At 42.5% G+C, this 22,355-nt stretch overlaps 3 protein-coding genes across 5 annotated transcripts in view; 1 reads left to right on the forward strand and 2 right to left on the reverse strand.

Moving 5' to 3' along the window:
- The window catches only part of LOC311001380 (uncharacterized protein), a 199,170-nt gene that overhangs the window by 80,084 nt on the left and 96,731 nt on the right, over positions 1-22,355 (forward strand). Inside the window, exons 2-3 of the mRNA XM_083992463.1 lie at positions 2,632-2,710; positions 21,041-21,076. Coding sequence (XP_083848589.1) covers positions 2,680-2,710; positions 21,041-21,076 — 67 coding nt within the window. The 5' untranslated portion in view covers positions 2,632-2,679. The remainder of the gene's footprint in view (positions 1-2,631; positions 2,711-21,040; positions 21,077-22,355) is intronic.
- Positions 1-22,355, reverse strand: part of LOC311001346 (coxsackievirus and adenovirus receptor homolog) — a 173,587-nt gene that overhangs the window by 24,869 nt on the left and 126,363 nt on the right. Inside the window, exons 1-2 of one of the 3 annotated variants that reach the window (XM_083992416.1) lie at positions 17,478-17,571; positions 14,767-15,099 (exon numbers count right to left, since the gene is read on the reverse strand). The exons of 1 other annotated variant lie outside the window; for it this stretch is intronic. In XM_083992416.1, coding sequence (XP_083848542.1) covers positions 14,767-15,099; positions 17,478-17,559 — 415 coding nt within the window. In that variant the 5' untranslated portion in view covers positions 17,560-17,571. Of the gene's footprint in view, positions 1-251; positions 359-14,766; positions 15,100-17,477; positions 17,572-22,355 lie in introns of those variants that run through there. One more of the 3 variants, XM_083992417.1, reaches the window with a different exon arrangement.
- Positions 12,155-12,946, reverse strand: LOC311001381 (uncharacterized protein). Its single transcript, XM_083992464.1, has 2 exons — positions 12,582-12,946; positions 12,155-12,497 (listed from the first exon to the last, which is right to left on the reverse strand). The coding sequence occupies exons 1-2, from the start codon at positions 12,739-12,741 to the stop codon at positions 12,322-12,324; spliced, it is 336 nt and encodes a 111-aa protein (XP_083848590.1). The 5' UTR covers positions 12,742-12,946; the 3' UTR covers positions 12,155-12,321.

The raw sequence follows: 22,355 nt of genomic DNA on the forward strand, positions 1-22,355 counted from the left end.
AGTGCTTCACGTTGCCTAAGGCATAAAAACTTTACAAAGGACACAAAAACAATTTTACAAAGTACGTTTTCATGTATTTTGGCATTAAATGCGTCATCAGAAACCTCATTCTCGGTGAAGTCGGGGTAGATTTTTTCCACCGACTTCAGGTTGCACTTTTTCAAGTCGGGGGTCGGAAAGGTCCGTGTTCCAACTTGTCTCGAACGCAGCATTACTAAATAATTTAACAACAGAGACAGTTCAGATCTTACCTCCAGAGGACAGACACAGCAGCAGACACAGGGAGACCGTCACCACTGAGGAGAAACACATATTCTTCTTATTCTTCTCTTAATGTCTGTCCAGCTAAACAATCGTCCTCCTCCCTGCTCCTCCGTCCATCTACTTCCCTCTTCCTGAAGTCTCGTCCCACTGTGGAGGAGGAGCTGAGGAGGAGGAGGAGGAGGAGGAGGAGTCTGAACTGAAACACGGAGGTAGACTGCTTTTAGCCTGAATGAACAACCAGGTGGTGTTAACCTCAGTCTCAGACATGATAACCATTCACCTCAGGTTGTTCTGACTTTGTCACAAGTATTTAGTCAGTGTTTATGTACAGATCTTTCCTCTGAATCCTCACAGGCTGCACCCTGTATGTGTCAGGAGGGGGCTGTGGCAAAAACATGCACAAATATCTGATATCTGATATCACACCAATAAAAGTGTCTATTTTTGTTTCAGTTGATAAGTGACACAACACAGTTGTTACACATATTTAGAAGGCTAAATGTATCACAATGGACTAGTAGCCTATCACCAGGTGACCTGCTTTCGTCCCGGTAGGCTACTTCCTCATCCTCCCCCCTGGGCCAAAAAAGGTGCACGCTTTCCCTGCTGAGATATTTCTGGGACAGCGACAGTCAATCAGCCCAAAGTGCAAAGTCATTGACTGCAACAAGCAGCATGAACATTTATTTTCCTTCATCTGAGTCTCACAAGAGACAGTGGCTGGAGTTAACCCCCCCACCTCCACCCCTGCCCTCAACAAGCAAACAACTGGGCCCTGGAGTCAGACAGAGGATTGTAATTATATTACCGGTATATATGTAGATCATAAAAGACTTGTTTTCAGTGGATGTTCACAGAGTCTGATCAGTTCACCATCACTGATCAATTAAAGTCCAGTTTAAACCAGTTTCAGGCTCAGTTTGTCCTGGAGCCACTCAGCTGATGTGAGGTGTTACCTGCAGCAGCAGCCAGCAGGGGGCAGCACCACACTTCACCTCAACATCAACACCTGGACTCTGTAGGGCTGCTCTCAGATCAGTTTATGGAAGAACTGAACATCTGTCATCTGACTGAGGATAAAACAATCAACACTGAAATCTATAAATACACAAATATATGAAAAAAAGGATTTGGATAAAATGAAAAATAAAGTGTTTTCATATCATTTATTTATTTAGTGAGATTCACAGAAACAGGAAGTGACATCAGAGAGAGTTCAGATGAAGTCAACATGTGATTTTACTGAATGTAAAACAGTTTCACAGAATCACCAAGACTTGAGCTCATTGATTATCAGTGACTGATCATTATAGATCCAGTCAGACTTTCTGGATAGCAGAGGTGGGAATTGTGTTCTTATCATTATCACAAAAACACAGTTTATAAAGCAAAAGGATTTCTGATACCTTGGGGGGAAAGCAGGGTTTGGGGACGTCTAAACTGATTAAAACAAAGGAATATTCAAATTTACCATTGCACCCCTCATACAGGAGTATGAGGCCATGCCCCCATATTCAGGAGGACATGCCCCTCACACTTCACCCTGAACATCAACACCTGGACTGGGACTCTAGGTCTTATGGACAGAGAGCTACTTCAGATCCAGTCCTCTTGATAAGGAGCCTCCCAGCCTGATACTACCTGGATCTCAGAGCAGCTTCATTGAATACTCCACCTGGTGGTAGGATGATGACTGTCACACACATTCACTCTCATCCCAGGAACTGCCATAAGAACACGTTGAAATAATAAGAAATCGACAAGACACTTTAGAGTTTACTGACTTGACAAACCACACATTACGTTAAAACTTAAAAAAAAAGAAAAAGAAAATTTAAAGTGGGCCTTTTAAAAGGCCCACTTTAAATTTTCTTTTTTTTTTTTTTTTTTTAATTTATCTGTTATTTATTGTGTGTGAATTGTCACATTGTCCAAGCTCCGTATGAACCTAGATTGGCAGTGTATTGTGTTAACATTGCACAGGACCACACGCATTTCAGCATCGTATGTTTGTCACATAAAACCACAGAGCAGATTACAGAGAAACCACCCACCTGCAGCTCACTTCCTCTGAAACACCCCCCTGTTCTCAGAAGTAGCTGTTTGTATCAATATGATACCTCGTACCTTAAACGATTAATAATCAAATTCTGATCATTAATCAGCTTCATTAAATAGACTGACTGAGGAAAATCAAACAGCAGAATCTATGTGATCAGAAACACAGCAGTGTCAGTGTGAGGGTCAGTGAAGGCATCAGTTATTTATTTACTTGTTTATTCCGGGCATGCCATGGCAAAGATGTTCTCTGTAGTAGGTGTGAATGCAGCAGAAACCACAGAGGAAGGAGGAGGGTTTAATGTGCAGTGACTAGAGCTGATCAGAGAGCAGCTGTGACTTGGTTGGAGAGTCAGGATGGAGGAATCCTCTCTGCTCAAGCTGCTCTGTGAGTCAAACTGCTGCAACTCTGCTGCTTTACACAAAGAGTCTGTTTGTCTCACTGTTGTGTCTCTGCAGGTCTGATGTCTCTACTCTGCTGCACAACATACACAGGTGAGTGAACTCCTGCTGTTTACAGCTGATAGGTGGTAGTGTGCCGACACGTGGTGTTGCCAACAACGCCACCTTGGGTCAGGGCCCAAGGCCTCGTACTAAAGTTCAACTACTACTTACTAAAGGAAGCTCAGGTTCGTTCACTCAGGGAGGGCAGGAGACAGAGTTCAATGATCACATACAAAATTTTATTGTCAAAATGACAAGGTTTGGCACAATAAATTAAGAAAAGGAGGCCCAACTGAAGAAAGGGGCTGGAGGAGGGGTCAACGGGGGAAGGTGAAGTCCAAAAGAAAAAGAGAGCACACAGCAAAGACGTAATGTGTGCACAAATCTTGAACAGGGATCACACACACACATCACACACCAAAAATGGTCAAAAAGTCAGAAATTCTGTTATCTAAACAAAAATCTGTTAATACATAAATTGCATTTAGACAGCAAAACAGCTTGAGAACATCTGACATTTTGATCTGTCATCATCATCATCACCCTTGCTGACAACCTCTGACACCAAGAACCAGCTCCTAACTCACTGAGCTAATTGGCTGGTAGTGAGACCTGCTGTGTAGCTTCATTTATCCACTCAGGTGAGTCAGTGCCCGGGCAGCTGTTGTGATGAAATGGTCAAAATTTCAGAAATTCAGTTATCTAAACAAAAATCTGATAATACATAAATTGCATCTTGACAGCATGGAAATGTTGGTGATTTGTTTTTAATGATAAGTGTTTTGCTTCATAAGAGAAAATATGATGTTTATAAATTCCACTCTCACATTGGCTGCAGTTGTTCCCATGAGAGCAGAATTCAAAATGTTCTCAAAAATTGAGATAAAATTCTGATATTTGTCAAACTTCATCAACCATGACTCCAGAATATTGTCATTTTTTTCAGGAAGTTTGAAAATGTATTTATCAAGAATTTGATGGTATACGTTTACAGTACTGTTTACAGTCAAACGTTTTCATGCACTGTAGGCTCAATTTTTGCTTAATCAAAAATCTGAGAAACAAGTTTTGTGGAGGACGGTCTGCAGATGCTCTGTAGCAAGTTTGGTGTCAATTGAGCAAAAATTGTGGGAGGAGATACATTTTAAAAGTTTTACAGTTATTGAAAAAAACAGAGTGATGGACTTCATAATTTGTAATAAGTTTAAGTGGACAAAAGTTTCAGCAGTATTGAGGCTACATTGTGGTGAAGTTTCAACACTGTAGCATCTACCGTTGGTTTGGTAGGAATTTTTAAAGTTTTTAAATTTAAACGCTTATTGTGCCCCCCCTAGGAGGGGGGGGGCACATGTCCTTGGAGTTGAGTGAATCTGGCATGGGTTTGGATGTTTCTGTGAAGTTTGGTGAGTTTTCACCCATGGGAAGTATGACTTCCTTGGAAGAAGAAAGAAGAAGAAGAATTCCTAGGAATACAATAGTGTCCCGGCAGCTAAGCTGCCCGGACCCTAATAAGAAAAAAAATTGCTTAAAATAACATTTGTGCCTTGGAGCGTTGGCCCTGTGGCACTAATTGAGTTTATGTGACAATGTGTTGATGTTGTCGTCCTCTCAGCTCGTCTGACTGTGAGTCCCAGCAGCTCTCAGCTGTTTCAAGGAGGCTCAGTGTCTCTGAGCTGTGAGGAGGACGACAGCTCTGCTGGATGGAAGGTGATGAGGAACACAACCAGACGACAGAGGAGTCCGTGTGATGACTGGGGAAAGTCAACCGGTTCCTCCTGTAGAATCAGCTACATTGAACCACTGGACAGTGGAGTTTACTGGTGTGAGTCTGGAGAGGGAGCAACAACCAGTAGCAGCATCAACATCACTGTGACTGGTAAGATCAGACTGTGGAGTCAGTCGCTGCATTTCCATTACAGATATAAAAGCGATATTTCTGAAATTTCATAAAAGTACAGTTGCTATTTGCAGGTGTTTCCATTGAAAGTTGTTTTGTGAATGAGTCGTAACTCTTGTAAAGTCTAGTCTCTCGATATCCCGTAGTTCTCTTAAAGGGACAACGAGGAGTTTGTATTTGGTTATAAAAAAGTCTCATGTTAATGTGGATGAATCCACGTTACCGCTTGTTAATGTGTCCATTTTCGATAAATATATCGTTTTGTCTCTATCGTTATTTTGTTATTATTATTAGTGGTGGAAATGCTGGGTGAGCCGCTGCCCGGAGGGTGTAATGTTTCTCACTTCTTATTACTGTAACATTAACTCTCGAACGCACTCGGACAGTCATCACACTCTTTATTTACTTCTCTCCTGCTTCCATACATGTCACGTACTCTGACGTTATCACGCATAGTTGCACACACAACGTGAGTTGCCAGACACTACAGCGGGTCATGGGAATAATGCTGCTCAATCGAACAGAATTCGTACAGAATTTGAACCTCCAACTTTCATTCTTGATGAATGAAAACATTCTTGGCAAATGTTTTTCTTTTCGTCCGTCTTGCACCGGTCCAAGAATTTCACCGTGCTCGCGGAGGATTATTACGTTTTTCTGGAGCTTATTTGAAAGGCAGAAGTCACATCTAAAAGACTGCACATGGCATTTGTTAACAACTTTGGGCCGTTACTATGTGAACACAAATGACCCAAAAGAAAAACGCAACAATTACCTTGCTTTAGCCACTAAATCAAAACAAACAAAGTGAACAATCTGTCTCTCGGAAGTTCCGAGGGGCCGCTGTTCCGAATGTGTTTTATTTTGAAAATTGACCAGATTCTCTCGTGGTTTGACTTCCTGCCCGGCTTGACACGACCGTGCCGCGGGGACAGCCCCCCCCCCCCCCCCCCCTCCAAAGTTTCACCCAGGTGCGAGTCTGATGCAGCCGCGGCGCTCCTGCTGAAAAATAAATGTCCTTGCTCTGTGCTTTGGTTGGGATTAGACAATGTAGAAAGGAGTTGGTTAAGTTTAGTAAAAAGATGAGGTAGAGGCCAAGAAAGTCTCTGTTAATATGCAGCTCCTCCAGGAGTCGAACCCAGATTTACCACGCTGGAGGCGGATGCTCTAACCACTGTACTACCAAAGCATTCGCCGCAGTGTGTGTACCCAGTGCATTAAACCTTTTAATGGCGGACTTTTTTCAGGTTCGGAAAGGCACCCCTTTTCCATAAATAATTAAGGGCCGGCATTCCGACACATTAAAGCAGAAGTAAGCAATATTTTTGTGTTAATATAAGCCTTAAATAGTTATATCTTCCGACAGCAATCGCTTACATAGTGTTTGGACCGAAACACGGGTCTCTCAGTCACTCTGCTCTGCTCTGAGCCCAGGAGAAAACATTTATCGTATCCTACAAGTTTTATCAAATGAGGAGAGAGAACGGCATAAAGGGGCAGTCCTCTCTGTGTGTGCAGCCGAGGGACGCCGTGAATGTGGTGACGTAGGGACGAGGACCAATAGATCCATGACGAGGGCGGGGGCTGCTAACTCCATCGGCTGACAAGACGTTATGGTGCGTTCAAGGCAACTCGTAACTCGTGTTTCTCCGACCTGTGAAGTCGTACCAGTTCGATCTGGTACGAGTTCACGGGTCGGAAGTTACGAGTGGCCGTTATAGTGACTTTCACAGGTAAAACAGGTTGGAAAAACACGAGTGGGTTGCCTGGAACGCTACTAAGTCGTAAGTCATGACTTGAAGCTGTAATTTACGGTTTCAAAAGCCTGCCTGGAACGCAAAACGACCGGATCGCTTACTTCTGCTTTAAAGTAAACGTTCGGAATGGCACCCTAGAACCGCCGGTAAATGCCGACGATCCACAGCTGCAGCTGTGCGTCAACGACACGCGCACTGGTTGGTGGATAATCTCCACAATGGCGCACCGTTCCCCAAATTGAATCAATTGCGCCCGCTGCCCGCTGATCAAAAGGCAACTGTAGCCTACAGCAGTACGTCAAGTCCCGCCCGTTAGCGGGCCGGTACCGGAGGGGCCAGATGACGTGAGGCAGAAGACGAGTGCTGTGTCACCTGCAGCGGCACCTCCCGCTGCAAAGGAAGCACGCTGCTTTTTTTTTTTTCTTGGGCTGGGCCGGGTTCAGGTAGATAATGAATGCTGGTCTGTCAGGCTCCGTCGGGTCCGGGCTTAATAACCTGCGGGCCGGGTCGGTTCGGGTTGTAATTTTCGGGCCCGTTGAGAACTCTCGTGTGGAAATGGATCAACTGCTGTGCTTTGTCTCTGTGTTGAGGTGGACCAGTGATCCTGCAGAGTCCTGTCCTCCCTGTGATGGAGGGACATGATGTCACTCTGAGCTGTCAATCAAAGGAGACCCCTCCCTCCAACCCCCCAGCTGCTTTCTATAAAGATGGCTCCCTCATCAGGACTGAGCCTACACGTCACATGACCATCCACCATGTCAACAAGTCTGATGAAGGCCTCTACAGCTGTAACATCACAGGCCATGGAGGGTCTCCACCCAGCTGGATCACCGTCACAGGTCAGGAGGTTTCATCATTTCACCACTTATTCATCCACATATTTACCTGACCAGGTGAATCTCTCCACAGAAATATCTGCTACAACACCTCCCCCTTCCTCAGCCCCGCCCACCATCTCCTCCTCCCTCCATCTTGTCCTCACTGTGCTCCGTCACCTGGTGGTCATCTGTCCGTACGTCGTCTCCACTGTCATCATGGTGTCTCTGTATCGACAGAGAGCCTTAGGTATCAATCAATCAATCAATCAATCAATCAATCAATCAATCAATCAATCAATCAATCAATCAATCAATCAATCAATCAATCAATCAATCATTCATTATTTTACTATTTTATTCCTCAGTCACTGTCTCCATCATGTGTTGTTGATTGTTATTGATTATATATTATCATTCTCTTTTTTTTTTTTTAAACTGAATCTAAATCTTATCAACTCCTCTGACAGGAAGTCGCCCACCTGTCTCCACGGGAACAGCCACACCCACCCCTGCTGAGCAGCCATTGGCTGAGGACTTTGATGACATCATGGCGGTCACCACTGAGCACCACTTCTGACCAGAACCAACATCTTCATCATCATCGTCAGCTGGAACCAGACTCCAGTCAAACTGCTGAACCAAAGTGAACGCTCGCGGTGTTCCACAAGGTTCTATGCTGGGTCCTCTACTCTTTGACTCTTTATCATCTATGTCCAGTGCTCGGGATGAGGGGGGATGGCATCTTAATCTTATCAAGTTAATAATTGGTTAACGAGCGTCAGTTATCAGCCAGGAAAAAAAATCTCAAAATGTGCATGCCTACATTTTTTGTTTTTAACAATTTGTTCACCTTATGGAGCCCCCTAGGGGACAAGGTATTGTTAAGTTTTTCTGGAGCATTGAGCTTATTTGAAAGGCAGAAGTTACATTTAAAAGACTGCACATGGCATTTGTTAACAACTTTGGGCCGTTACTATGTGAACACAAATGACCAAAAAGAAAAGCGCAACAATTACATTGCTTTAGCCCCTAAATCAAAACAAACAAAGTGAACAAACTGTCTGAATGAATCCTCAGACTCAGTTCAATGAGTGTTCGGGCTTTTAGCTGCTCAGCACCGAGACTCTGGACTCTATTGAGACCTTCAAGTCCCACCTCAAAACACACCTTAAATATCCTACTTCCTTGTCCCCTAACTGTTTTATCCTCCTCATCTATTCATTTATCCACAGTGTGTTTTTTAGGGTCCGGGCAGCTAAGCTGCCAGGACACTATTGTATTCTGAGGCTTCTCCTTCTTCTTCTTCCGAGGAAATCATACTTCCCATGGGCGAAAACTCACCAAACTTTACAGAATCGTCCAACCCCATGCCAGATTTACTCAACCTCAAGGACAAATCTTAGAGTCATAGTAGATGTTTGACAAATACATATCAAAATTTTACCTCGAAAACTGATTTTTCTTTTTACAGTGGTTTCCAAATCTGCCCGCACAACAGTGAATGGCTTAGCCTACTTAATTTGTGAAGCCACTGTTGAACTGCCACTTGTCAATTACACATGACAATGCTCTTTTGTTCAAGATATTGCGAGTTCAATCCTTAACTGGTGCAAAATGAACATTATAAGGTGAAACTGTCCAGTTTTCCTATTCTACTGTTTGTTGCTCAGAATTTGCCTAAATTTGCCAAAAAATAGCCCGGACCCGTCCCATCGCTATATAATTTTGTATATACATTTCTTTTTTCTAAAAGTATATTTTCTGGCCTTTTGCCTTTAATCGATAGTGTAGTAGTAGAGATAGACAGGAAATGGGGAGGCACAGAGAGGGGGAATGACATGCAGACTACCGAGCTGAGCAATGCCCCTCTATATGAATTTCTTGTGCTGTTGTGTTTTGTCTATTTTTGCTATTGTTTTTCATCTGTACAGTGACTTTGGATGTTGTGGAAGGTGCCCAACACATAAAATGTATTATCATTATGTTCACAGTCTGATCAGTTCACCATCACTGATCAATTAAAGTCCAGTTTAAACCAGTTTCAGCCTCAGTTTGTCCTGGAGCCACTCAGCTGATGTGAGGTGTTACCTGCAGCAGCAGCCAGCAGGGGGCAGCACCACACTTCACCTGAACATCAACACTGGACTGGGACTCTGTAGAGCTGCTCTCACATCACGTTTATGGAAGAACTGAACATCTGACTGAAGATTTGATTTGATTTGAAAGTCTTTAATGTCCCCAGAGAGCAATTTGGTTTGCAGCAAAAGTTCAGAGTCAAACACAGTAGATCTCACATAGCACACACAATAATACAAATAAATACATATAGTCATCACAGATAACAGTACTGTACATCGTTCCCAACAGGTTCGCCTACAGCCTATTAAGGAATCTAATGGCAGACAGGACAAAGGATTTTAAATATCTATTTGATTTGGCCTGACAAGGGAACGTGTACCTCCTCTTAGATGGGAGGAGTGGAAACTCTGCATGAAGAGAACGGAGAGGGTTTGCTAGAATGGCCCTTGCCCTCTGAGTGGCTCTGACCTGATAAACATCAAGGCCACATTCTTCATCTTATTCTCATTTGAGATGCTGAGGTTCACAAACCAACAAATCATTGCAAAAGTTAAAATGGACTCAATAAAAGGTGAATAAAACAGTTTAATAAACTTCTTGTCAACATCAGATAAAACAACCTCTGATTTACTTTCCTGCAGATGGCATCTGAGTTGGTCTCAATAGACAGTTTATCATCCAGGATGATGCCTAAATATAAAAACTAATGGTTGACTATGACCCCAGCTGTACCTTTGACACAGTTTTGGGCTGTGACAGGTGGTTTCTTACGGAAATCAATTATGTTAGTCAGTTAGTTAGTCTTCAGGGCAAAAAGCAGGACAGCAGTGGCAGTTACATTACAACACATCAACGGGACATAACATCTACCAGAGGGAAGAAGTTCAAACTCCCTATTGAGTGGATGAGACGGATCGTTTGTTATTTTGACAGCTTTTTTCCTAAGCACGTCTTCCTCGTACATAGGCCTACAACTTAATTGTTTCTGTCTTTTCCCTATGATTTTTGAGGCAAAGTTATCATGTATTTCGTTTTTGACACATCAAGTTGTAAATAAAAGTCATCACACCATTTAACAAAATAGTCAAGAACCGTTGTTTTTAATCAAAGGTGTTCAAACAACTTAGACTTTATTTTATTTATATAACACTTTTCATGATTGGAGCGTCACAAAGAGCTTCACCAGGTTAAAAACACTGCGAGAAAAAAAAAAGAGATTATCTTATAAAACAAATGAACACTAATAGACACTATGACTTAAAATAAACTAAAACAGTGGGATACAAAGGCAGCGAGATTAGACCATGTAAAACAATAATAACATACATAAAGATCAAATCTGATCAGGGAAATCAATCAAAAAAGATGAGTCCTGAGCCTCTTTTTAAAAACCTCAACAGTCTCTGCGGTCCTGAGGTTCAGCTGCCTCCCTGTGTGTTTTAGCTCCAACATGTGGTAGCTACGGTTAAAAGGTCAGTGCTGGAGGAACTCAGGGTCTGAGAGGGTTGATACGGTAAAAGCAGGTCAGATAAATAATAAGACCCAAGACCGTCAAGACAATAAAACAGTGAATTCACCTGAGCGTCTGACAACACGTTCACAGCCTGAGAGTTGAGAGACGTCTCTGATAAACAAACAGCTGCACCAATGAAGGATCACGTTACAGCCTGGAAGTGTTACCTGCTGCAGCAACAGCAGGGGGCAGCACCGCACTTCACCCTGAACATTAGCACCTGGGGTCTCATTTATAAAACAGTGCATAGGATCGTTACTAAAAGTGTACGTACGCCCAAAAGGCGCTTTGCTTGTGCTAAAAAACATTCAGATTTATAAAACCCTGCGCACGCAAACTTCCCTTTATAAATCACAGAGTTCCTACAAGTGTGCGCAGCTGAATCCGCTTCACGTTCCGCCCTGTACACGCCCTGTTTTAACCCTAGATGGTCAATGCAAACCACCACATGAATGTGATCTGCATGTCAATGAGCCTGACGTGCTCCTGTTCCGTCGGTGTTGTGAATTGGCGGTGTCAGCGGCTCAGAGCGCACGGTGGCGGTGTGGTTACGGCCGCTGCCCTCTCAAATGCTGGACCCGGTTCGGCACATAGTTACAACAATGACAACAGTTCTAGCTCTACTCCCCTCCAGCGGTGCCTTGGTGCAGCATTACGCATGGGGCTCACCGCTGTATTTGAAACAGTTACATTCTGAGGAATTATCAAACATGACACTTTTCTTTATGCCAGTAGGACTGATAATAAGAAAACAGAATGTAACAATTGTGTGAACGATTACTGGATTTTTTTTTCCAGGCTGAGATTTAATTGACTCGATCATATGTTCACAGTATCACAGGAAAATGTCTAATTATTCACAACATGATAGGACCGGATGCTTTACTCCATGCAGCCGCGCCGTCCTCTCCTCCTCCTGCGCTCCGGGAGTGGACAATATGACGGAGATTAAATATAGAGAAGGAATTTTGATTTTGAGTTTCAGTTTGATTCTAAGATGTTTCTGAAACAATTGCTCAGTCCAGTGCAAAAAATAATGTTATTGAATTAAATAATTCTGATAACATGGATCTAAGGCATACGGGTTGAAATTAAATGTGTGACGGCCGATAATAAAAACATATTGTTCTTCTCACTCATCATTTCCTGAGTCTGACTTCAGTTCACCACCACACCGTCTGTGTCGCCAATTCCCCTTTTCCTCCAAACCAGCGTACGCATGGGTCAGAGTTTGCTTAGAGCTGCGCACATTCTCCCGTCAAGTTTGTTTTTTATAGATCACAACCTTGGCGTGGAAAGTCACGTACGCCACTTTCAGGCCCGTTTTGTGCGTACGCAACAGTTATAAATGAGACCCTTGAACTGTGACCCTGTAGAGCTGCACTCAGATCAGTTTATGGAAGAACTGACCTGACTGAAGATCAATCAATCAGACCAATAACAGATTCAATCAGGATGATCAGAAGTGTTTAAACCAGCTGAGTTTTCTGATCAGTCCGCTGGTTGACCAGTCCCAGCTGCTGTATAAGCAGCTCTATCTGACCTCTGACTTTTACGTTTATAGATGATAAAACCAACAACAAAACCAACAACAACCACCAGCAGAGGCAGACCAACTCCAAGTCCAATCTGTAGATCCTTGTCTCCTCCTCTCCCCCCTGTTCCTCCTGCAGAGAGAAGCAGAGTGAGGTATCAGCTGTCAGGTTGGTGATGAGTGAAGAACACAACAGAGTCTGGACTCTGGGACTCACCTGACTGATGAACCTCCAGGTGGACGATGCTGATGGGAACAGACTTTAAACTGGATCTTTTCCTGCGGTTTGTTTTTGACAGGAGGACATGACACTCGTATGTTCCTGAGTCGTCTCTGGTCACCTCCTTCAGGATGATGGACACGTCTCCGTCCTTCATCTCTCTGTCCTTCAGCTCCACCCGGTTCTCATAAGATGGATGCTGGTTGTATGGATCATGTTTCCCGCCCTGGTACCTAAACACATATCCTGGTTCCAGTCCAGGTCTGGTCCACTCTACATCGATGATGTCAGTGTTGCTGGGAGCTCGACATGGCAGAGAGACAGACTGTCCAGGTTCAGCTGTGATGGTCACTGGGAATGAAACAGAGAAACACACACGAGCATTAGGACCAGTTTTGTCATGTGACCACCTCTGTCAGGTGTGAACAGGTTCATATGAACAAACTCACTGTAGGAGCCATTTGCGCTTTTATTTGGTTGTTTAAATGTTGGCAGGTTTTATTGTGGTAACTTCTGTTGACACCGGAAGTGCATGATGCCAGAGATGGGGACTCGCACCCACAGAGACTTCAGACTTGACTTGGACTCGTGTTTTGAGACTCGTGAACAATCTTTATTTTTTTTGGCTCGTGTTTCCCTCCTGACAGGACAACCGACAATCTATTTTTTTCTTTTTCTTCTTTTTTTTTGCCGTTAAAGGGATAGTTCACCCTAGAATGATATTTCGCTCATTATCTACTCACCCTCATGTTGACTAAGGGCTGGAAGAATTATCAGAGTCCACCGTCCCTTCTCTTAGTTACAGGGGGTCTTGGCGTAGCAGTGCATTTCAATGCAACGGTTGCAAAGGGACACCGGAGCTCTTCGTAAAAAAACACACACAAAAAACATCCAAATACCTCCATGATGCTCGTATGTAATGTCCGTCTTGTGCTGAAGCCCCAAATTGCGTAATTGTCCCGAAAAAAAATTAAACAAGTCTATATTTTAAGCTTGTTTGTAGAGGAAGCTTCTCGTCTTCTTCTTCTTCTCCTATTCCTGGTCCGTCCAAATATCGCGTGATTTGCGCCGGCGTCATTGCGGTTACTGCGACACTGACAGCGCAGTCAGCTGCTGTGGGTGAGTGACAGGCGACTGTGAACCAGCTTTTTTTTATTTTTAATAGCGGCACCGTCCGTAGCCTACATGCACAACGCCCGTTTGTTGTCAGACCTTCCTTCACGGGGACTAGCTGCTGCATAACTGGCCACATATCAGGCTACTGTAGGATAAACCCTCCTGTTTTTGCTGCGAAATATGACTGAAGGCTCATATGGAAGTCTGTACGTGTCGACACGCCCCCACGAGTTGACGGAGCTAATTAAAAAAATAATAACAACGATGCGGATCCAGAAAGGTTTTGCTGCACATAAAGATGTGAGCTATAGGTACCATCCAGATCTTATGACCTATAATTAACAGCCTAAATCATTTTCCATGTTGTTCATCTGGGTTTTCTGAATTCAACAAAGCAAAAAAAGAGAGAAAAGGCCAGTGCAGAGGGACAGAGCAGCCTTGATTCTTTCTTGACTCAGAATACAGTTTCCTTTAAAGGAAAGCTTTCATTGTGTGTTTTCTTCATATTGCATTGCAATATCCTGTTTAAAGTGATCATATAATAAACAACTAATCAATACTGTATAGATAAAGGAGTGATAATAACCTACAGTAAGCTAAATGCTCTGAATCTCTTAGATATAGCTGTGCAGTATTTTTAGTAGACCGGATAGCAGCAGATGATAAAGGGTCATTACAACCAGAAGAGACAGGAGACTTTTATTTTTTAGAGACTTGAGACTTGACTTGGACTTGTGACCAAAGACTTGAGACTTGACTTGGACTTGCAAAAAAAGACATGTGAACATCTCTGCATGATGCACAACGGGTCACGGGGGGTTATTTAAACCGTGGACAATCAGCCTACAGGTGTGCTGGTCAAAGGCGTACAGTTTTGACCGTGTCTTGTGGTTTCGTGTCCTACCCGCCAAGGAGGTATTGTTGTATTTGTTCTGATAAATGTGTGTTTTAGCACTGGAACCTCGCCTTGGGCACTCTTTGTTTGTAACTGACTAGCACGCGTCCGAACACTGGAGACCAGCCACCGTGCCGCTCTTATAGGGAAAAGAAGGGCACGTACACTCACCTTGAACCTTCAGGGTGATGTGACTGCTTTGTTCAGTTCTGTCTTGTCCTTCACCGTTTACAACGTAACACTCGTATGTCCCAGCATCATTGGTGTTGACGTTCTTCAGAACCACAGAAACGTCTCCGTCCTTCATCTCTGGATCTTTCAGCTCCACTCGACCACGATAAGACAGATGCTGGTGCTCTTCTATTGGATGGTCATTTCTGTAGTAGAAGACGTAAAGCTTTGACTCCAGGTCAGGTTTGCTCCACTTTATCACCGTGATCTCAGCATCTTTGGGACTGCGACATGGAAGAGTGGCGTCTTCTCCAGGGTTCACTGTCACTGTTTCTAACAAGACAAAGACAAACAGGAAGTAGATGTCAGTGATCAGGGTCTTTATGAAAAACTCTTATTTTGAAGGTTCATATTCCTGATCAGAGCCTCGTTAGTAACAGTAACATGCTGTAGTTAGTAATAAACATCTTTAAATGTCGGCTGGCTGTGGCTCTGGAGGCTGAGCAGACTGTCCACCATCCACAAGATCAGTGGTTCGATTCCCAGCTCCTCCGGTCCACATGACCAAGTTCCTTGGGTTAGCTACTGAACCCAGACTGTGGTGTGTGAATGTGAATGTACATAGAATATAAGTGTTACACTGTATGAATGTGACCATCTGGTCCTAGAGACTATTAAAGTGCTGTTTAAGTGCATTTACCATTAAATTAGTGAATAGCAGCTAGATTCTGAATACTACTTGTTTTAACACAAAATACAGATTATTTTTGGAGCCTTAAATGCTTTTAGATTAACTTTAAAAGAGTTAGCTTTTAAAAAGCTAACTCTGAGTTGTGCAATTTCAGAGTCTAATGTGTTGCTATTGTTTCATTACATTCATTACAATGCATCTCCTCTCCTCCCTCCTCTCTCACAACACACTCACGTGCACTCAGATAGCGGAGAAAAAAAAGAGGAGACGAGAGAGGAGTGTTGCCGTTTTTAAAGTCTTGCAGCTAAATTCACCCTACATGTGTCTAATTCTGTGTAACTCTGTTACTCGGGTCAAAATGCTCTGGGTGGGGTTGCACCAGTTTGGCGTATCTCTCTACTAAATTCAGGATTTAGTAATTACTAAACCCTTAGGAATTACTAGCTAGTTTGCAACTAGTTGTTTACTAATTTCGGTTGCACCAGACCAGTTTATGCAATCCCGTATCTACAGCTCTGGAAAACATAAAGAGACGACTCCCAAAATTATCAGTTTCTCTGGTTTTACTATTTATAGGTATGTGTGTAATTTTTTTGTTTGTTTGTTTTATTCTATCAACTACCAACAACATTTCACCCAAAATTGAAATAAAAATATTGTCATTTAGAGCTTTAATTGGCTGAAAAGTTGTGTTTGTGTTTAAAAAAGAATGACGGTCATGCATGTAGAGATGCTTTTAAGAAACATTTGTGAAAGTGGTTTTATTTTTTTTTTCCAGGGCTTTTTTTTCTTTTACATACAAAAAAATTAAATTCACACCTCCTTAGATAATTCAAACTAAAAAATCATTGTGGTAGTGCATCGCTTATCACATATGAAAATAAACAGATGACAGATGATCGATAAAAAAGGAGAAAAAAAGGAGAATAAATAAATAAGGGACAATTCAGAGAAAAAAGAATATTTTAACAAATAAGTCTGAATAGTTGGTTTTTCAGATTAATTATAATCTTTCAGAATGACTGAGCTTTTTGTTATACCTGGGTTTTTCCAGAGCTGTAGTAGATGCCTAAGTGGTAACAAGAAAGCTTTGAAGACCAGTCTTATGGAAAAGATTATGGTCCATATTGCTAGATAAAATCTCTACTGTTTTTGTTTTGTTTTTCAATTTTTTGCATATATTTATTTTCTGGCTCTTTATTGTTCATAATCATCCTTCTGGATATGCATCTGGATACATTGTATTTTTAATTTTTATTCATTTTATTTATTTATTATTTCATTTTGTCAAGCTCTGCTATATGTATTATGCACTCTCTGTACTTTAGTGTTGTTTCATGTTTGTATGTTTTCAAATGTGATAATAAAGTTTGTTAAAAAAAAAAGTGGTTACTAGTCGCATGAAGTGACGACAACAACTTGGCTACCCAATCAGCGTGCAGAACAGGATGTACACAGAAACCAGCTGGGCCCTGGAAGCCGCCATGTTTTGTTTTCACGTTAGTGCAAAAAATGGCGGCTGCCGCTGCAGCACCACCGACTGCACCGGTCGCTGAGGTGCTCACAGCCTCACACCCGTTCGCTGCCCGACATGCAGTAGCTTTGTGTCCATAACCACATTCTGCTTAGACTCCGTAGCAAACAAACTTGTAGCGACGGAGGTAACAGCCCCGTGCTAAATTAACGTTACCGGAGCTAACGTTAGCATGTCCGCGATCCCCAATATCTGGTCGCGTACAGACCCCGGTACCGACAGTAAAGTCATCATATGCATTTAAAGGGTCGATCCGGTCTCTTAAAACCCGTTTCCTATAACGGCAGCTTCTCTGTCTCGTAACGTTACAGCAAGCCTCTGAACGAGCCGTTGTAAGCTAACGTTAGCTGCTATTCCTGTGTAACTATGCTATTTAACAGCTTACACGACACGTTATAGGTGTACGTTAAATATTTAATAAACACTAGCTCTACCCATTTTGATTTAGTACCAACACTTTAGTTAACAGTGAGCGCAGGTCCTTACCGTCAGAGGACAGACATGCAGGGAGACACAGCAGGAGACACAGGGAGACCAACACCACCGAGGAGGAGGAAAACATCTTCATCTTTTTAAAGTCTGTCAGGCCCAATTCCAATCCGACCCCTCACGGACTCACTGACTTAGAGGCGCGTTCACGGGAAGTCTGTGAGTGTGTGAGGGCTGTTCCATTGTCAGATCATCAAGTCAGTGAGTCAGTGAATGAGTCCTTACTGCCCCCCTCCCCTTACCGTAAGTCAGCACCGATGCTGACTTTGGGTAGGGGAATTACCCACAGTTCATAGCGTTGTGAAGTCAAACCATAACACATGGGATGAGAACTGAACGTTGGTTTTTGTGACCATGGTGACTGTTCTGAGTTGAGCTCGTGCTGCCTGACGACTAGGAAATCAGGAAGCAGACACAAGTAACATGGCCGCGGCTGTAGTGGAAGAGTTTTAGATGTGGTGGTCTTTTCATTTTGAATTTAACATCACTTTCTCCTAATATTAGGCTTTGAGAAAGTGGTTGTTTGTTGTTTTATCTCATTTTGTTTTAGTCTATTTTATTTTATTTAAATGCAGTCAGCTGAAATAAACAGTCTTGTGATTTCTCCTCACTCTGGTTCTATTCATGTTCCACATATTAAACAAATTAAAAGTGAATTCAGTGGATATTTCAGTTTGTAGCAGCTTTTACCACCAACAGATGCTGATTAACACACATCTGTCTCCTTTTTCTCCTCTATGATTGATACAATGCACATTTTCATCTGGAGAATCAGAATGATCGAGAGCAGTAAGTTTTAGAGTCTTCACCATAACGTCAGCAGTTCTGTAGTGTTCATGAGCTCATCTCTCCACCTCTTCTGACAGAGGGAGAGCAGCTGGTCCTAGACACACACTATCTGTCAGATAGCAGCTAGGCTACTAGACGTTATTTTATGTTAGCCTCAATAAGGCGGCAAATTAGAAACATAGACTTTAAAATTGCGTTGATGGAAAAAAAAACAAGCTAAACCTACTGTTTGCTACTTCTGTATCTGTAGGAAGTGAAAGAAGCCAAATGAGATGTGAATTAGCCTATGTCTATTTTTCTGATTGATTAACCTGCAAAGTGATAAAAGTGAAGAGGATTGTTTGGATGCGAGCGCACGCCAGCGGTGACATGTGGCCTGATATTCCATGTTCGGCCGGAGAATCAGAGTCGAGTCATTTATCTGTTGACTTTCTGAAGGTGACGTTCTTCAGAACCACAGAAACGTCTCCGTTCTTCATCTCTGGATCCTTCAGCTCCACTCGATGATGATATCCACGATAAGACGGATGCTGGTAGTTTTCATACAAGCGGTTTTCTCTGTAGTAGAAGACGTAAAGATCTGACTCCAGGTCAGGTTTGATCCACTTGATCACTGATGTCAGTGTCTGCAGAACCTCGACACTGCAGAGTGGCGTCTTCTCCAGGTTTCACTGTTTCTAACAAAAGACAAACACAAACAGGAAGTTTAAATGTCAGTGATCAGATTCTTTATGAAAAACTCTCATTCACCATTTTATTTTGAAGGTTTATATTCCTAATCAGTAAAGTGGACTGTTCAGTTTGATTCCTGGATTCTCCTGTCCACATGACCAATCTTGGGTAAGGTAAAGAACCAAGACTGTGGTGTGTGAATGTGAATGTACATAGAATAAATATGATAATACAAATATAACCATCTGGTCCTAGAGAATATTGCGCATTAATCATTTAATTAGTGAATAGTTAGAATCTGAATACTTGTTTTAACACAAAATTTTAGAACTTGATGTTCTTTTAGATTAACTTTAACAAAAAGATAAAATCAATTTCTAGAGGACAAACAACAGGAACTAACCCGCCATTTTGAGAAAGAGAGAGAGGCATGACGACAGCTCCTCACTACTCTATAAATGTTACTAATTGTAACATACAGACTTACCATCGGAGGACAGACGTGGATGGGGACAGAGAAAGTCTGAGGAGCAACACATTTTTCTCTTTTTCTTCGCCTACTACTTAGGCCTGTCGACGGTAGGGGTAATGTCGGGAAACCTGTTTTACATGGAGGAGGACTGGAGGTTTTATATAACTAGAGGAGGAGCTGAACATTGGGGGGGAAGCGAAGCACCGGGTGACGGCGTTACGTCAACACAAGCTGCCAGTCAAGTCGCGCGGTTCTCAAAAGGAGGAGGAGTCTGAACCGTCACATCTGAGGTTAGTAGGCGACACGACGGACCGGACCGCCCTCCTCTGCGCCCCATCACTTTCACATCAACATGAATCAGCATGTTCCCCACACATTTCTCCACATAGCCTACCACCGCTCCTTTGTTTACTTAGAAGCGCTCCAATCTGCATAGATGTGCATAGCCTACTGCTGTGGCCGTCACGGTCTGCTGCTGCTGCTGCTGCAACCTGAGTCTCAGATAAGCAGGCTGTTCAAACACAATTATCTCTTCTCTGAAGAAGTCAGTAGTAGCCACACCTCATTTACTGTAAACACAGTCTATGAATCATCACAGTGTCCTCTATCCTGTAATGGGTCCATGCCTATGTTCCCACAGCCCTATGTTCCCGTTCTAAGATGTTTCTCAAAATTAGGCCCTATGTTCCCGCTGGACTCTCTCTACCTATCTGGACTCTATCTGGCCTGTCTAGCCTCTACCGGGTCTTTTTACTAAACTTAACCAACTCTTTTCTTCATTGCCTAAACCCAACCAATGGTGGGAACATAGGGCCTAATTTTCAGTGACAAACAAAGTTAGAAATGTGGGAACATAAGGCTGTGGGAACATAGGATTGACCCCGTAACACTCTGTATGTGTCAGGATACAGAGCAGTGGTGTTCAGAGGGGGCTGTGGCAAAAAAACAAAACTAAAAAACTAAAAAAGTAAGCATGTAGGCTACTGATATCACACCAGTGTATTAATAAAAAGGTCTGTTTTCATGTATCATGACAGCATCATCAGGTGGTGGAGTGATGGCTGGTGAGCTGCCTTCATCCTGTCAGATAGGATACCTGTAGAGGTGTAGACAGTAGATGGATGATATGTCTTCTCATAGGAAACATGATTGAGGAGCTCTCAGGAAGTTTCTGTTACAGCAGTACAGCAGGCTACTATAGACTAGTGGAGATATGTAGTTTAATATTTAAGTGAAAAAGATAAAAAAAAAAAATTAACTATTTTCATAAGTTTGTTTGAGTGGATGTTGGATGTTCAGTAGGCTACTGTAGCGACTTCAGCAAAAAGCCGCTGAGAGGCTAAAGCATGGGCTGGATTGTCAGACGCGCTATCAAAAAGAAACTCACTGAGATTCAGAACTAAAGATAAAAATGTTTATTAAAACAAAGGTTTTATTTGGTAAGTTTGTTCAAATATTCAATGAATTCTCTTCCTCTTCCTTTCTCCACCGAAGACTTCGGGTAGATCATACAAGACAGAACCATTTCCTCCTTTCTGTTCCCACTCTGTAGCTGTAAAACCAAACCCACTTCTGCTTGTCAGTTTCCTCTTGCTGAGTGTGAAGCTTTCAACTTGTGTCTCTGCAGGTCTGGTGTCTCTGCTCTGCTGCACAACACACACAGGTGAGTGAACTCCTGCTGTTCACAGCTGATTCTTCTGTGGAAGCTGTATAAAGAGAAGAGGGAGGACTTACACTACAATTAAAAGCTGGTTTATATTGGGTTGATTGAGTTTTTGGTTTTTAATTTAATTTAATTTAATTTATTACGTTTATTTGTGTCAGGGACCATGTACAAAATAACATTAGTCTCAGGATGAGAAGAGATGCCTTGTAGCGTATTTAGCTTTCTAGCTACTTTCCATCCGTAGCAGGTGAGTAGGAACAATAGAGAAATAGAAATTACCCATTTGCATAACAGACCAGACATCTACACACATGTTCATTCACACACCCGCTCACACATCACAAGCGCTCAAAACATGTTTCATATCGGAGGGAAATAGAAACATACAGGTATTTCAATACGTCGTCAAAGTTAAAAATAATTTAGGTTTGAGATTAATGTTGACATAGGATTATCTCAAAACCCCCAAATCAGATAAACTTTATTTGTCCCGGGAGGGAGATTTGTCTTGGGCATAATACAGCTGCTTTGTACTTGTAAAACATACATACACCATACATACATTACAGTAGCAACACTGGCACACATATCAAAGAGAGAAAAAGAAAAAGTGCAGGGAGTGCGATAAATAGTTTAAAATACTCATAGGACAAGTTCAAATAAAAAACATACTAAAAAACTAAAAGATTATTGAGATTATCTGGTTTCTTAGAATCCATTGTTTGACTTCCTGGGAGAAAACGTTGAAGTCAGTACAGAGTTTCAGATTAGTTGGGGAGGTTGTTCCATGATTTGACAGCTTTAAAAGAAAAAGCAGACAAGAGCGAGAGCAAAGGCGGAGCTACAATCTCCACTTGAGACAGATCTTAAAGCTCTGGTGGAGTGGCTCAGACCGGAGTTTAACAAAGGTTTTCAATGGGGGAGGAGCAACATTATGGATTATTTTGTACACTAAACGGACATCAGATTACATCATTAAATTATCAAAGCTAAGCAGCTGGTGGAGTTGACCTGAGAACATCCCGTGTGGTTCTACAAGGTGTTTATGTTACAGAATGAAGTTGTCGTTGCTGTTCAGGTGACCTTGTTGACATCAAGCTGTTTTCTCCTCTCAGCTCGTCTGACTGTGAGTCCCAGCAGCTCTCAGCTGTTTAAAGTTTTGACCCAGAAAGACAACAGGAGGGTTGAACCAGTTTCAGCCTCAGTTTGTCCTGATGTGAGGTGTTACCTGCAGCAGCAGCCAGCAGGGGGCAGCACCACACTTCACCTGGACTGG

Source organism: Trachurus trachurus (assembly GCF_905171665.1).
Source record: "Trachurus trachurus genome assembly, chromosome: 18".
Classification (NCBI taxonomy): Eukaryota; Metazoa; Chordata; class Actinopteri; order Carangiformes; family Carangidae; genus Trachurus; species Trachurus trachurus.

Excerpts from the sequence above, each read along its gene's own strand:
- LOC311001381 (XM_083992464.1), bottom strand. The coding sequence starts at position 12,741 with ATGAAGGACGGAGACGTGTCCATCATCCTGAAGGAGGTGACCAGAGAC. Across the intron at positions 12,498-12,581 it reads CCTGGAGGTTCATCAGTCAG|GAGGAACAGGGGGGAGAGGA; the intron begins GTGAGTCCCAGA and ends TTCTCTCTGCAG.